This window comes from Peromyscus californicus, unplaced genomic scaffold (assembly GCF_007827085.1).
Source record: "Peromyscus californicus insignis strain IS unplaced genomic scaffold, ASM782708v3 Scaffold_8__1_contigs__length_139910024, whole genome shotgun sequence".
Lineage (NCBI taxonomy): Eukaryota > Metazoa > Chordata > Mammalia > Rodentia > Cricetidae > Peromyscus > Peromyscus californicus.
The window spans coordinates 115706468-115722565 of NW_026294606.1; the positions used below are offsets into that span (position 1 = coordinate 115706468).

The window sequence follows — 16098 nt, forward strand, 5'->3', positions numbered from 1 at the left end:
GCTGAGTCTCATCACTGTTACATGAGGGGATGTTTCAGGAAGGATGGGGACCAGAAAGCTGGTTTAGAACCCTTGTTCCCAGCGGATCCTCAGGCTTATTTTCCACAGGTTTGGACATACTAACATCCAGAAGGTTCCACTTCCCTTCTTGACTCCATGGGCCTGGGTACTAACCCTGTACTGTGAGAAAGAGCCTTTTGGAGGTACCCTAAGCCCAATAGGGTGTGAGTGACTTATCTGAAACAGGCTTCCCTAACAGCACCCAGCCTAGGCCCTGGACTCTCAAGGGCTGGAAGAAGAGTCCTCTCCCAAACAGGCCTGACTTCGGGCTCAGAATAATGCCTCAGGCTCTACCCAAGCCCAGAAGCTGTCTGGGCCTGGGATGCACACCTTACAAAGTATGCAGAGTCTTCGGAGAGTAGCCTAGCCTTTGGGGTCCAGGTGACAGAGCACACTCACCCACAGACTCCCCAGCACATGGGCACTGTGTCCCGGTCCCTCGCCCAGGGTGGGTGGATGTGTACTTACTGTAGCCCATGCCTTGCAGGAAGTATTTGAAGGCCTCAGTCAGCTTCCCTGGCTGCAATAAGATGGACAGGAACGTGCTCTGATTGGCTACCTGGAGCTATGGGGAAGATGCCATCACCGCCCCCCGCTCCCCCCCCCCCCCACCACAACAAGCTGGGTGATACAAAGACAGCAGGGCCATGGTCTTACCTGCGTCACCTGAGGAAGGCCACCAGAATCTGCCATCTGAAAGGAAAAGAGCAGAGCAGACTGAGGAGCCCCTCCCAATACCTGGACAGACTGTGCTATTCAAAAGCACCATCTTGCTCCCATGCTGTCCAGCAGACCCCCTCCCTGCAGCTGAGCCATGGGGCTGGTGGGGTTGGGGTGGGGTGTCTCACCTTCAGGAAGGTTGTGGTGGTTGGGTCCAGTTTGGAGTTGCACTCAACCTGGGGACAAGGAGCCAGCTGCAGCCACACCCATGCTCCACCTAGCATGGCAGGTTCTGTGCCCAGAGCAGGGAGGGGAGGGAGGGGAGGGAGGGGAGGGAGGGGAGGGAGGGGAGGGAGGGGAGGGAGGGGGGAGGAGGAGGGTACAAGCCCAAGGGTTTCCTTCCCAGGCTCTCTCCTGCTAGGGCTAAGTCCCTGGAGGCCTGAAATCCCACTCACAAATGCGAGTGGGGCAGGGACGGGACAAGGCTTGGGCCAGAAGGTTCCTCTAGCAGGAGGGACCAGAGGATCTGGGCAGGTAAGGGACAGCAGGGGACACGGGCCCTGCCTAGGTCAAGATGGCCGGTGCAGCTCACACTCTGCCCTTACAACCTTCCTCAGGAGCCCCTGAAAGCTTCCTATCGTCTGAACACGCCTGGGCTGATAGGCACCCACCCTGGGACTGTGTGCTGCCAGAACTCTAATGTGAATGGGAACAGGCACTGCCCCACCGCGGGTGCCTGGGTGGCTCCAGGGTGAGTACGGATGTCTATGAGTCACTTCTGGGTCAAACTTTGGAAGAAGTGGGCCTTGGGCCCTAAACTGAAAGTGTGTGGAGACTGAGGTGGGTGACACGGTGGGAGAGATAGGAGGGCCCACCAGGCAGCATGGCCCTGGTCTTAGCTCCATCCACTCACCAGGCCCATTCACCTGCACGGTGGGGGTGGTCAGGCCCCGGTGTGTGACCAGATGGCAGGGGAGTATCTGGGAACCCCTCATTCAGGGCCTGCCCCCCGACTCTAACCCCCCACCCCTGCTCAGGGGAGCCACACTCACCACCCCGTCCTCAGCAGGTGCATTATCTCCGACTACCAGCATCACGGGGCAACTATGAGACAGAGGATAAGGTCATCCGGCCTGGGTTTAGGGGCAAAGGCAGGGACAGGCTGGAGGGCAGGAGTCACTCACCGGAGCGTCTTGGCATTGGGCACGGTCCCAGGCCGGTTAATGTCAAGGTCTCTGCGGCTGCAGGGCAGGGGCAAAAGTAAAGGGGGCATCCCAGGGGCGGATCCCAACACCGCCAACTGGTAAACCTGGGAGTCCCGGACTTGCTCTGCGTGCACGGGACCCTTTGGGCTATCCTTATCATGACTCCTTTCCAGAACCCCCAAGCTGTGCCAGGAATGTGCTGCGGTGTCTGTGACATTTCCGTCTTGCACACCGCTGCTCCAGGACCACACACACAACCCTTACTCAATGTCGGCATCTGACTCTCTTCCTCACTGAAGTCTTTTCCAGCCGGAGCTTCCTTACTAGAAGTTCACAGAAGCAGGGCTGAGCACCTAGTCCCCAAGTGGGGACCAGGGGTGCTGCTGACGTTCTCTCCACCCAGCAACGGAGAAGAGCAAGAACCCAGGGACCAGAGTCCACGGCCCTGCTCCCCCTCAGCTCCGAAGAGGAGGCCGCACCCTGGGCAAGAAGCTGCCCTCTCCCAGACTTCAACAGCAGCCCCTCTACAAGCTGGGGATGGCGCTGCCCGCCCTGCCCCCCTCCCACGGGGGATGGGGACCCCCCACACCTGTTGTACATGTTCCAGAAGAGCTGCAGGTTGGCCTGGTTCACCACGTTCGAGATCTGCTGCCGGTAGCTCTGCACAAGCTCTGTATTGCTCACCAGCTCCTCCTGGGCGGGGGAGGAGGGGAGGGGGTACACACAGGCAGGGACTCAGGGCTCCGAGAGGGCACACGAGGGCACACGGGAGTCACCTACTGAAGAGCCCTGGCCCCACTCCCAGCAGGAGTGGTCTGGAAGGCAGAGGAGGGGCCTCGGGAGTGGAAGGGCTTCCCACTGGCCACCTCAGACACGGCACAACGCCCCACAGCACTATGGCCCGACCTGCAGCACCCGACCGTGCCGGCTGAGCCTGTAGCCCCTGCTCCTGAGGATGCCCCATATGCCATCCGATCCGGCCCTTACCTGGCTGAAGAGATGGGAGAGTACCGTGTCTGGTAAAGTGCTGGTCAAGCCAGAGAGCTGCAGGAGGGGGGGAAAGCCAGAGTAAGGCCTGCCTCGGGTCACTGCTCTCACAGCCAGGCCATGTGGGCTCGAGGCTCACCTTGGTGGCGGCCCAGTCGATCCAGCCCTTGCCGTTGGGGTCAATGTTCATCAACACCAGCCCCTCCACCAAGTCAGGGAAAATGAGCTGCGGGGTGAGGGAAAATAGGTCATGAAACTCTTGCCTGGGGACGTCTTCAAGATAGATACCACAGATGGGCCAAGTGTGTACCCAGGTCCGTACATGGTTCCCATGCCAGGGGCCTCGCGGTTCCTCCTCTCTGCCCTAAAAGTTCTTTGATTTACGTAGAATCCATTATAGCAGCTTTTTACCCTTTTTAGTACATGGATATGTATTTGTGTTTGTACGTGTGGTTCTGGGGATAGGGACCCAGAGCCCTACCGTAACACATGCCAGGTAAGCGCTCTACCACGAAGCCATACTTCCAATGCTTTTGGTATGTTTCTGAAGGTGTTGCAAAACTGAATATTAAACATCTTTTAATCTTGTAAATTTTTTACATTTCTTCATTCATTCATTTGTGTGTGTGTGTGTACATTCTCATATGAAGCAAGACCCTAGTGGGAGTTGGTTCTCTCCTTCCACCATGTGGGTCCAGGGGATCAAATTCAGGTTGTCAGGCTTGGTGGCAAGCCCCTCTACCTGCTGAGCCAGCTTGCTGGCCCCATCTTAAAATCTTAAAACAGGCTGTTTCTTTCCTTGCTTGTTATGGCTGAAGACCCTGGGGTAGAAATCAGGACACGGACCTCTTCAAAGCCAGCCTTGTGCTGACTGTGACAGACGGTTTTCTGCTCTGCTATTGGCTCTCACGGAGGGAGAACAGGTAACAGACACATACAGAGCCCTGCGGTCTGTCTGCAGGGTCTGGGGTAGTCTGCAGCCAACAAAATGGCTCAGTGTGGGGACAGAAACTGGAGGTGAGAATTCTATTTCTTTTTTAATAAATGTCTGAATCCTAAAACAGTTCCTGGCTTTAGAGACGAAGGCTTTCCTGCCTAACCTGCGATTTCTGAAATGAGGTTCTCTTTAAACCTCAGAACCTGAGTGTAAGTGCAGCGTTGGGTTAAAAGACGATTTGTGTCTGTCCGGATGGTACCTCATCCGTTGGGGACAACCTGTGCTGGTGGGCAGAGGGACAAGTTAGTCACCAACAGGAATTCGGCTTTGGAGAAGGGTAAGCAAGTAGCAGCTAACAGTCTTCTGAAGCAATGTATGGGGAAAGAACACCCTTTTCTGATTTATGCTAATTACTCATTTATGATTTGTGTGTGTGTGTGTGTGTGTGTGTGTGTGTGTGTGTGTGTGTGTGTGGCATGTCACAACTCTGTGGAGTCCCTCTTCTTCTTCCTCCTTTATGTGGGCTCCAGGGATCGAACTCAGGTCTCCAGGCTGGTGCAGCAAGTGCTTTACTTGCTAAACTATCTCGCCAGCCCGTCTATTTTGTTTTTGTGTGATGCTAGGGATGGGACCCAGAGCCCAAGACGTGCAAGGTGAACACTATCAGGGAGCCACACCCCAGCACCTCTCTTTGCTCCCTCCCTCCCTCCCTCCCTCCCTCCCTCCCTCCCTCCCTCCCTCCTTCCTTCCTTTTATTAATTTCCTTGGAGGGAAAAATGGAGAAAGGGCTTTTTCTGAGCAAAGGGGAAGGAAGAAGAGGAGGAAGAACAGGGCAAGCCCTTTGTGGCCCTGGGATCACCCTCTTGGTCTGGACTGCGGTTCTCTGTGAGGGTGGGGAAACTCACCGCAAACTTGGCCAGCACATAGGCTCCGGCTCCCACTCCAATGCCGATCACGTACTTGAACCTGTTGTAGAGCAGGTCACTCTATGGCTAGGATGTCATTTTCCATGAACCTCAGCTAGAGCAGGTCTCACCCTCCACCCTCAGCCCTTAGCTGAAGCCAGGCTCACTGCAGTGATGTGGGCAACTCCTATCCCCCAACCCAGAGTCAGGAGCTGGCAGGGACTCACCCAAAATGCTGTACCACACTTGGGAGCATGGCAGCCAGCTGCTCCATGGAAGGGAACTGGTACCTGTAGGCAGAGCGGAAGTTCAGGACCTGGGTACGGTGAGGGCACAGGGCTGGAGTGAGTGAAGAGACTCTGGGGTACCTACCCCTGAGGGAACTGTGACGCCCCCACCTGCTGCCCAGGGGCATCCACATGGCACACCACAAAGTGTTTGGTGATCTCCTGCATGTCCTCAAAGTTGAAGAAGGTGTTGAAGCACAGCTTGTCTGCAAAGACACAGCTCTTAGTGGGCAATAATAAAGGACCGGCATTAAGGATGTCAGGGGTCGGAGGACTTCAGAGCCCAGTGGGGAATCCCAGGCCAGAGGCTAAGCCACAGTGGGGAGGGGGGACTGGGATCTGCAGGACCGTGCATGGAGGGGAGGAGTCTTCACTTGCACGGCAGTTGAAGGCCAGGCAGGGTGGATCAGGGCATAGTTGCACTTACGATTGAGGCCCACATCATGGTAGGTGAGGATGGCTGGGCGGTTCCCTTTGGGAGAGCCCCGGATTACCACATGCAGAAGGCCATAAGGCGTCTCGATGTCATGTTCCTAGAGGGGACAGATGGCATTGGAAACACTGGTTCTTTTTTGTTGTTGTTGTTGTTGTTTTCGAGACAGGGTTTCTTTGTGTAGTTTTTGGTGCCTGTCCTGGATCTCACTCTGTAGACCAGGCTGGCCTTGAACTCACAGAGATCCGCCTGGCTCTGCCTCTTGAGTGCTGTGATTAAAGGCGTGCGCCGCCATCACCCGGCTGGAACCTCTGGTTCTTAAGGAATGAGGTGATAGAGCCCCTAGCCAAGGTGTCTATCCCCTTAAGTCACCCCACAGGGGACAGGTGGAGCCTCCTCCTCAGAGATGCTCAGCACAGGGACATCCCGATTCCCTCTACAAACTAACCTGCACTGCCCTGCCCCTGCTCTACATCCAGCCTACCATAGGATCCTGGGAGGTCAGCTTTCTCCATTTCACACAGCCCTCCCAAGAGGGCTCTGCCTCCCCAGCCCAAGCTCCTCCTCCATTACCAACCAAGGTGTTCCCCCTTCCTGCAGAATGGCCTCTGCCACCCCACCTAGAATCCACAGCAAATGTTTCCACGTCAGCTACATCCTGCTCCCAATCTACACATCTGTCCCCATTCCTGCTCCCTCAAATTCCCTGCCCTGTGGTACACATCTCCACGGCCTTCTTCAGGCAGGACTGGGCTAGCCATGCTTGCCTCCAAGGTCTTCTGCAGTCCCTATTCCCAGGTGCCACACCTTGGTCCCTTGGATTTGCTGCTCAGGCCTTCAAGGGGACCTGGTTCTATGTGACTCCGAGCAGGACAGACAGCTTCTCAAATCATCTACAGAGGCTTTGTGGGAGCTACAGTATGTAGACATGGCCCAGAGATGGGAGCTGTTGCTGCTGGCACCCCGAACCTTGAGGGGATACCCTGTTGATTGGCCTCTTTGCAAACAGTCATTCCTGGGCTCTCAATGAGGAAATCCAACATACTGGTCAGAGTTGAACATACCCTGCCCTCTACCACAGGGGTTCTGATACCACTGCCAGTAGCCCAGAGATGGAGCTGGTGTTACGGTCCCCAACAGGAGAGAAACAGCAAGTGACTGGGCACTGACTCTGTATCGAGCTTCCTATCTGCCACTCAAGACAGAGGGAACCTAGCCAGGGACACTGGTTTCCCAAAAGGGAGATGTGCGTGACAAAGCCAGTTTCCCACAGACTGGCTTTTTTGGGTGTGGTATCAGAGGTCTACTGTTCAGACTGGTCTTCAGAAGGAAATGTGGTGATAAGCCCATGACCACAGGCTGCACTCTGGATTCACACTCTGCTGGGAGGCCCGAGTCTCGTCCTGTGGCCCTCGGTCAGGCCCAAGCCCAACATAGCCTTCCAGGGCTGTCCTCCCTCAGGAAGGACATTTGACCAAGAAAAGCTTCCTGCTCACTGGTGCTGGACACGTGACATCTCATTTATTCCTCACTGGACCCCAGCCCTCTACAGCTTGCTCTCCAGGAAGACACAGGCCCAGAAAGGATAACTGACTTGCCCAAGGTCGAGCCCAGGGCTGACAAGATGCCAGCTCAGGGCTGTGGCCTGGCACCAAGCGAAAGCATTTTCTGAGGGGGAGACTGAGGTCCGCCCAAGGGGCCTACCTCGTAAGCAGGCTGTTCCCCACCCCAGCCAGCTGCTTTTCTCCTCTGGGGTCCCTGCTACGGTCACTCCACTGTTCTCTCAGCTCTAGAGGAAGGGATGGAGCGTGAGGTGCACAGTGTAAACACACCACACAGCCAGCAAAGGGGCAGTTCTCTGCTGCGGTGGGTCCGATCTTGCTCTGCAAGGACACAGGGACCTAGGAATTCTCCAAAATCAGACCCTCGGGGTGTGTGAGCGGTATCTGCCCTCTTCTACCAAGGTAGTCTGCACGGCCCTTCCCAACCCTGACGTGGCTGCCCAAGTCCTTATCTCCAGGCAGATACCATCAGTCACAGCATTGGCCTTGTGAAGGAAGGTTCAGTTCCCAGGTGGGGAAGCGCTGCCTTTGATCAGATCATGGGGCTCTAAGGGAGTGATGCTAACCACATTTCTTGTCCTAGGGTATAGTGACCTTGACTGAATGCTCCCACCAACTTCTTTCCTACCTCATCCTCTTCAACCCTGGGCCAAGAACTCAGACCCAGGTTGTCTGACAGAAGCCGAGCATCCCCACCCCTCAGGGTGCTGACTAGAGTGAGGGGAACATGCCTCAGGGGGCGCCGCCCAGCAGACTGTCAGCCCCTCAGTTCCCAGGGTAGAGTGCTCCCATTGGCTCTCAGTGACGTCAGAGCCCAGCCCTCCCTCCCCCCTCCAGGTGGGCGCTAGAGGGATGCATTGCGGCAGGCGGCAAGGGAGCGGGCTTTGAGGTCCCCTCTGGGTCTGATCTGTCTCCCCTCACCAGTGACCTTGAGGGCTGGGGAGAAGAGGGACAGAACAGGGCTGTGACACACCACGGCAGAGGATGTGGTGGGATTTGTTTTCAGCGGCTTCCTGGGTAATTCGGGAGACAAGGTCTGCACGGGAGGGCGGAGGCTGATTTACGACCGGGCAGGAAAGGAGAATGAGTGACGGGGCATGGAATGCGTGCGTGCGGGGTAAACCTGCCCTCGCATCTCCCTCCTTGAAGAAGAGCACAGGGCTTGGGTAGCTGTTGCTCCTCCCCCAGGGCAAGAGGAGGTGTCCTGAGGCTCCACGCCCTGCCAGCTCAGGGCTCCCGTCTTGTCTCCCCCACCCTGTAAAATAAAGCAGAGCAGCCTCTCCTTGACTCTTCTGCGATACTCCTGCCCGAAGACCCAGACTCCCACTCCTCTGCCTGGCACTGCGGTGCACCGGGGACACACCGTCATGGAGACATGACGCCCTGCTGCAGCTATCCGGCATCAAGGCAATCCCCCACAGACGCTAGGAACAGGCCAGAGGCTCACAGAACACACACCAAGCTGAAGGGACCCCAGGAGTTCACACAGGAGGCAGAGAACACAAGCCAGCAAACAGAGGTCAGTGCGCCCACTGCATTTCCCAGGCATCACCCTTCTTACCCCGCCCTCCATCCAGGGCCCGAATAGACCAGGAAGACAGGCATCCGGACAGAGCTGTCACCAGTCAGGGCAGGAGGACACCTCGTCCTCTGTAGGTCACAAGGATGCCCCATCCTCCCTGCCCATCCCGCAGCCCCCCAGGACCCTCACTCACCCCATCCCAGCACTCCGGCATCTTGCCGAGGAAGGGAATTCGCTGAACCAGAAAGGGCAGACAAAAACCTGAGTCACTCGGTCTGGAGGGTGGGGGGGCAGCCTAGGTGGAAGACTTCGGCTCTGTGATGGGGCACAGCTCCGAGTGATTTTATACACAGATCCCGGCCCTGCCCAGGCTGGTCCCTCCTCCCTGAAGGGTTTCTGAGCAGCTACTTGTTCACTCCGAGTCCTTGCTCCCACATTGGCTGTTAGGAGACAAGCCTGGCTCCTATTGGCTTCTGAGAGCCTCGCTCACTCTGCCTTGCTTCAGCCCCTCCCGCCCCAGCGACCCAACACCCCCGATGGTCCCCAGCCCCTGTAGCTCAAGGGTGCTTGACACCCAGGCACCCTCCATCGGGTACAGCTGTATGTGGCTTCTGGGAAGCAGCCGCCAGGGCCTCACAGGTGCCCCTGCATCATGCATACAGACGCATCTCACGGATGTGCATGCCAATGCAGGGTGGCCTGAAAAGCTGGACTTGCAGACCTGCCTCAGCACTTGGACCCATCCCCTGGGATCACGGAGGTCCTGAGAGACCCAGTATCTGGATGGTTTGACTCCCAGGCCCAGCCATCCCAGCAAGATGACAGCCTAGGTCACATCACCTTGAGGACAGCTACTGGTGGAGGAGGAGGAGGAGGAGGACATCACTGATTTGGGGAGCACCTCGGTTTACCCATTGCTTCAGGGTCTGCCACTGGGTGTCTCTCCCCTTGGGTATCTCCCACCCTACCTGCACAGACACCCAGGACTGACCCACAGGCCTGAGAGTGTGGAGTTTAGGGGTCTGGTTTGGGGGTGCTGGGCAGGAGCAGAGGAGCAATAGAAAAGGCCTGGTCCTCTCTGACCTCACATTCCTGCAAGAGGATAAAGCAACCAGAGGAGGAGGAGGAGGAGCAGAGGTGGAGGGGGGGGGGGCAGGCCGACATGCTTGCATCCCACACAAGCACTCAACCCAAGCCCTGTCCTCTGAAGCCAGTCGGTATGAAGTCCAGCTCCTGGGTCTCTGGAGGACACACATCAGGCTGCCTGCTTTATCCATCAGTGCAGTGAGGCTCAGGGTGACAAGCTGGTCCTCGACCCTATGGGCCTGTCCTACTACAGAGGCACACAGATGGGGTACACAGACGAGCAGGAAGCCAAGGAGAGCAAGGGAGAAGAAGTAGGCCAGGGAGGTGACAGAGAAGGAGCCCCAGGGCTGAGAGAAGAAAAGTAACAGGGCACATGGTGGGGGCTGGGTACCTGTGCCCCCATTCCGTCTCCATGGAAGAGGAAAGCACTTCTGGTCCCTGTCTGCACTGATGCCCCGCACCCTGGAGGGTCCCAGGGGAGGGTGGCCAGCTCCCCACCCAGGTGCCTGGTGACCTGCTTTGCACCCTTCCTAGGAACAGCCTCTGTCTTGGGTACCGACAGCTTTGCCCGTGCCACCTCTGACCAGGCCACCCCCAAACAGAGACATGGAACAGTGCCCCAGCCAGCCCTCCTGTCCTGGTCTGCCCCTAAAGTCTTCTCATGGGTCTCTCCAGGAAGCAGGAAGGTCCTGCCGCCGATTCCCGCTCCCTGCGGTCCCTGACCAACCCATGCCCACTCCCTGACTAGCTACGGAGGGGTGGCCCTCTCCCTGGCTCCCAAGAGCGAGGCTGACCCAATACTGACCCCTTCCAAGCTACCGGTTTCTGCTCAGCTCGCTGGCTACAAACCCACAGACCAAGGCCAGGTCTGCTCGACCAGCTCTCTGCGGAGTCCTGGGGCCACGTTTTTAATCCTCTGCTTCTGAGACACAGAAGCCTGACAGAAATTCGGGGAGCCCAAGGCCCAGGAGGAGTCACGTGGTTTTCTCACTCAAGTAAGGGCCAGCGGGACTTCTCTGCCGCTCAGCATTCTAGGCCCGGGGTACGCCCATCGAGGAGAGCAGACACTTACATTAGAAGGCCCCCGCGTGCCAGACCCTACCTAAGTGCTTTATACATTCTCTCACTCAGTACCCACTTTTCAGACATGTGGTAAGCTGCCCTACCTCACACGGCTAGAAGCCAGGCGGTCTGTTGTGCCTGTGTGCTATGGTTGGCTGTGCCTCGTCACGGTCACAGGGGTGGGTGGCGGAAGATGTCCGAACACTGCCCGCCCCCCCCCCCCCCCCCCCCCCCCCCCCCCCGACACCATTCCCTCACAGGCACTGAAGTTTCCCTCACAGGCACTGAAGCTTCATCACTTGCCTCCCTATATAGAATGAGCAGGCTGGGAGCGGCGTGGGGCAGGGCGGAGGGTTGGCTGGAGCAGGCTGAGAGTAGCGTGTGTGTGTGCGTGTGTGCGTGCGTGCGTGTGTGTGTGTGTGTGTGTGTGTGTGTGTGTGTGTGTGTGTGTGTGTTGGGAGTGGACATAGACGGACCCAGACTAGAACAGGTTGAGAGCAGCATTGGGGGGGGGGGGCAGTGGACACGGATGGACCTAGATGGGATCTCTTGTACTTCCTGGTTTCTCTGTCTCGCTTCTTTCTCCTGCAGCTGACCCCGCAAAGCCAGAGACAGCCTGCCACTGTGGAGCTGGGGATGAAGGCGGCTCCCCAGCTGTGGCCCAGATACCAGCCATCTTTGTGGGTGTTTTTCTTTAAAAAAGAAAACCCAAACCAAACCGGCCTCTATGTAGTATTCCCAGGGTGACAGGAAGGCGATGCCCTTCACCAAGCAAAGGGTCTTGAGAACCAGGGTCCCACCATGCACAGTGGTCCTAGGCTTGTCTACTCACCCCCCCCCCCCCACACACACACCCACACTCTCATTTGTAACACAGAACAGAGATTTCCATGCCAGGGCCTGTCATGCTCGGATTTCTGGCTGTCCCTTCTGAACAGGCTGGTCCACCTCACAGCCACATCCCTCCCATTCCTTCTCAGGGACTCCGATTGGCCCCAACTACCGAGTCCTGTGCTTTCCTCTCAGCTGAGGCCCGTGACCTCAGGGGGTATGGCCATGGGCACATGGTCTGCCTATAGCCTCCCTTCATGTCCTTGAAAAGGCACATGACCAAGGGACCAGCGCAGGCCCAGCTCCTCATTCTCATTGGCTAGCTGCTTCAGGGGGAGGAGCCATCAGGGAGCCCCACCTCCTGTATCCAGACTACAAGACTGTTCCATACAGACTGACCCAAGGAGAGGTCAGGGGGAGAAAAGAAAGTGGCCTGGGGGTGACTTCCATCCAGCGGGGGGGGGGGGGGGGGGGGGGGGGGGGGGGGGGCTGAATTGGTTTGTCATATCTGGACGGCCAGTGGAGTCTGGGAACCCTATAAACCTATTTCTCTCTCCATCCTGTGCCGCTGTTAGACGTACACCTGGAAATAAACAGTTTCGAGGGGACTCAGAGGGAAGAAACGGCTGGCCAGGTGAGCAAAAATCATCATGTGAAGGAATATAACAAAGAGCAAGTTCCATTTTCATGGTACCTTTGGCATCTAACTAAAGAGGACATGGTTGTCCAGGCAACAGCTGGTATGGAAACCGGAGTTATTTCACAGCCAGCCGAGCTTCCACTGGAGGGAAATGCTGATTCAGGTGACAGCATCTCTCGCTCCCTTCTGCACACTCACTGCCTGAGGCCTCTGCTTCTTCCCCAACTGTCCTGTTCACAGAGGGTCCAGCCCCCTACCCCACCCCCCCACACTGGGCAGGGGGAGCGGCTACAGCAGGAAGCAGGTGGAGGTGGTGTGAGCAGTGGGGGCTGTGAGCAGTGGGGGTGGTCATCAGACCATGAGGTGGCCTGTCCTCGCCACCAGAGACGGGGACATGCCGGCAGGCTGACTCTCCTCTGAGACCCAGCCCAGTAGGAATGAGGTCCCACACAGATCCGGGTCCCACATTTGGAGAGGCGGAGCCTTCACCTACCTTCCAGTCCGTGTCCACAACTGAGAGGATTGTGTCGGGGTTGTCCTAAGGAGAGCAAACAAAGGGGACACGTTAGCCCAGCCCCCAGGGCTCTTCCCTGGGGGAGACTGGTCTTCGGACTCCCAGTCACGTTCAGGCTAACACAAGTGGCCCACGGGCTCACCCAGTGCTGGGGGTCAGGGTATGAACAGTGCAAGGATTTCTATCTTGTAGGGTCTCAGGGAGACTGGGAACTGCTCCACAGGCAGAATGCACCGGGATCTCTGCCTGAGCGCCCGCTTTGGATCCCTGCACACAAGGGCAGAGGATGATGAAGGAGCAGAGAGGCGCCATGATTGTCACCCCCCAGGGCAGGGAGGGTAGCTGAGGCCTGTTCAGTGTCCTGACCTACGCACATTAGGGATTGTCAAGGCCCATCTGACTCTCTCAAACTTCTTGGGTCTATGTGAAACTGGCAGTAGCATCTTCCAACAGTGCCTGTCCTGCCTCTGGACTCCAGATGCCATGATAGGGGGACCCTATCAGGCCACGTAGAGCCTGGACTAGAGTGGGCTCCCAGACACAGGCCAATTTGGGCGGACAATCTGACATCACAAATGAGGGGCATGTGGCTCAGAAGACACCCATAGCTGGGCATGGTAGCAAGTGCCAGCAGTTCAGCACTCAGAAGGTCGGGAGTTCAAGGCCAGCCTCAGCTATGTAGTGAGACCTACTGATTCTTCCAAAGCCTAGGGGAGCTAGGGAGGGAGGGTGGCCACTTCTGGAATCCCTTAGGAAGGGGGCTGCCGGCAGAAAGGGGTAGGGCTGGTCACTGACGGAGCCTTTCACCAAAGTGCCTTCAGTGAGAGGACTGAAAAGCAAGTGTGGGAAGGTAATTACCTCAGGGAAGGAGGGAGGCAGTTCTGTTAAAAAACAAAATCTGACAGAAAGGATGAGGCAGATAATGGTAGGGTGTGCTATATGCTCTCGGGAAGTTAGGGGCCCAGGAAATAGGCGCGTGGGAGAGATGGGATCCACTAGCCAAGATATGGCAGAAAAATGAGCCAATAGGAATCCCTGGGAACCACAGGAGGTGTCTGAGGTCAGAGCAAAGGGCAGGAGAGGGTCTGGACGAACAGAGAAGCCCAGGAGGGGCAGGGAGGCCCAGGAGGTGCAGAGAGGGGGCAGCCAGTGTCCCATAGAACCTGGGACTCCCCAGACCCTGCAGTCTTCAGGAAAAGCCAGTCTTAAGTGGCTTATGGAGGTGGAAAGGCACATACAATATAGTCATCCCCCTGCCTCTGCATTGGTTCCAGAACCTTCTGTAGGTATCAAACTCTACTTCTCTAAGATGGCATTATATCTGCCCAGAACCCACGATTCTCCTCTCAAACAATTTCAATCAGCTTTAGATTTCCTAAGACACCCTTCCTAGAATATATGCGTATGTCATGGAAATAGCTGCTACACTCTGCTGTTAAGGGAATAGGACAAGAAAAATGCATGTACAGGTGATTTTTCTCCGGCTACTTCTGTCTGACTAACTGGAGGCCTGGGTGTGGACACCATGGACACGGAGGGCCTGCTGTATTCACTGCTCTCTGGATACAAAAGTGTGTACCTGGCAAAGTACAGCCGTTCAGAAACTGAAGCGGTCAGGCAGGCACTGCCCTCAGGATGCTGAGAACTCGCCAGCATCACGGCCTGAGAAAGGGCAGCTACTGAGGACAAACGTGCAGCCACCGACACCGCAAGGACTTCACTGGGCGTCACGAGGAGGCGACACTGGGCTTTTTTTTTTTTTTTTTAATACCCCTTTGGAAAAAGCAGAAGCAGAGGTGACCAGGTATCCAGCAAGAGCCTCTTGCTGACTCAGGATCGAGGCTCTGCGTGAGTCTGAAACACAGATCCCAAACGCCAGAGTGGCAAACTATGGCCCTGGTGGCCCCTGGCATGAAATGAGAGACCGGGAGCAGCAGGAGGAGGCGGTAGGCTGCCAGGGGCAGGAAGGAAAGAACCATGAGTCAGGAGAAAGGGGCAGCTAGGTATTGCAGCTAGGAGGCTGGAGAGACCTGGGCACGAGACAGACCCGTGCTTCAGGGTGAGGGTCTGATGACACATGCTGGGAGTGAAAAGAGTGTGGAGGGGTGCCAGTCACAAGCGTGTGGTCAGCAAAGGCTTCCGGGGAGCACTTGAGCAGAGGCCAGAATAAAATAGGAAGCCGGCCCTGTCATCTGGGGCTAATGTCTTCCAGCAGAGAAGCAGCTGGGAAATGACAGAAACACTCAAGGAGACTGGGAAGGAGGGAGGCAGGGGAAAGAGGAGGCTATACCCCTAGCCTCAGGAATGGCCATGGCAGTCTGCGGGAGACGGCAACCACTGGGAAGTTTATGCACAGGACTGTCGTGTGCATTTTTAAAGGGTTGTACTGCACAAAGAAAAATGAGGACATGGGGAGGAGGCTCCTGCAGGTAACCTCGCAGGGGGATCGGCTGTGGACCAGGAGCAATGGAACCGAGGATGAAGAGCTTACCAAATATGCAGCTCACCTCTGGCCCTACAGGCTACCACCCTCAAAAAACCCAGGAGTGGGCGCTTTGCTCGAGGTTATGCATTGAATGACCAACGACGCCCTGTTCAGGGGCAGGGCTGTGGCCTCACGCGGTTGGACTCCCCAGAGCCCCTGCTAAATCATCTGATCCCAATCCTCACTGCTCCTTCTGCCCCGGGGCTGGGAAGGTAGGTGGAAATAAAACACAGAGCTGAAGGTGCTAAGTGCTGGGCTCCTGCCTATCCCAGCTGCAAAACAAGGTGGGCGGGGTGCACACCCAGCCACACTGGATGGACACTCAGGCTGACCCTGCAACTTTCTCAAGAAACGAACCCATCAGTTCTGGGTGGCTCTGAGCTCACGGGGAGGTTTTCCCCATCACCACCGGCAAGACTGTGGGAAAACACGCAATTTCCCTCTCCACCACAAGGTGGCACACGGCCCCAGGACCTGGAAGGGGCGACTCACCAGCTCTGTCACATCCTGGCCCCGGAGCAGGGGCTTCTCCTCAGGGAATCGCAGCTCCTGCAGCCCGGCCATGGTCATGTCGTGGAGCAGAAGCCCTAGAAAGAAGGGAACATGAGGTTGGGCCTTGTTCTGAAGCTGCCCAGTGAGGATATCACAGGCCAGGGCTGCTGCCCCCAGGTGACCACAACTGATCTCTCTCCAAGACCTGCTCATGTCAAGGAATAGTATATTGTATTTGCTCTTTTCAAATAAAATCGTGTTTTGCAAAACTAAGCAGCACAAGAGGATTCCTGTAAGTTTCAAACAAAACTCTGTGGTTATTGTGAGGCAGAAGAGTGGGCTCAAAGTGACTGAAGCTGGAGAGGATGGGAAGTGAGAGCTCTTTCCTGGGACTTGAACACAGCGTGGGTCAGGACAGACGACACATGTG

At 56.7% G+C, this 16098-nt stretch overlaps 1 protein-coding gene across 7 annotated transcripts in view; it reads right to left on the reverse strand.

The window, feature by feature from the left end:
• The window catches only part of Ndrg4 (NDRG family member 4), a 36442-nt gene that overhangs the window by 3395 nt on the left and 16949 nt on the right, over positions 1 to 16098 (reverse strand). For 4 of the 7 annotated variants that reach the window (XM_052729634.1, XM_052729633.1, XM_052729636.1 and 1 more), the window contains exons 2-15: positions 15669 to 15763; positions 12671 to 12715; positions 5469 to 5574; positions 5127 to 5247; positions 4982 to 5044; positions 4755 to 4815; positions 3052 to 3138; positions 2913 to 2969; positions 2515 to 2618; positions 1905 to 1961; positions 1773 to 1824; positions 909 to 956; positions 718 to 753; positions 529 to 580 (exon numbers count right to left, since the gene is read on the reverse strand). In XM_052729634.1, coding sequence (XP_052585594.1) covers positions 529 to 580; positions 718 to 753; positions 909 to 956; positions 1773 to 1824; positions 1905 to 1961; positions 2515 to 2618; positions 2913 to 2969; positions 3052 to 3138; positions 4755 to 4815; positions 4982 to 5044; positions 5127 to 5247; positions 5469 to 5574; positions 12671 to 12715; positions 15669 to 15746 — 967 coding nt within the window. In that variant the 5' untranslated portion in view covers positions 15747 to 15763. Of the gene's footprint in view, positions 1 to 528; positions 581 to 717; positions 754 to 908; positions 957 to 1772; positions 1825 to 1904; positions 1962 to 2514; positions 2619 to 2912; positions 2970 to 3051; positions 3139 to 4754; positions 4816 to 4981; positions 5045 to 5126; positions 5248 to 5468; positions 5575 to 8751; positions 8899 to 12670; positions 12716 to 15668; positions 15764 to 16098 lie in introns of those variants that run through there. The other 3 variants (XM_052729639.1, XM_052729638.1, XM_052729637.1) reach the window with 2 other exon arrangements.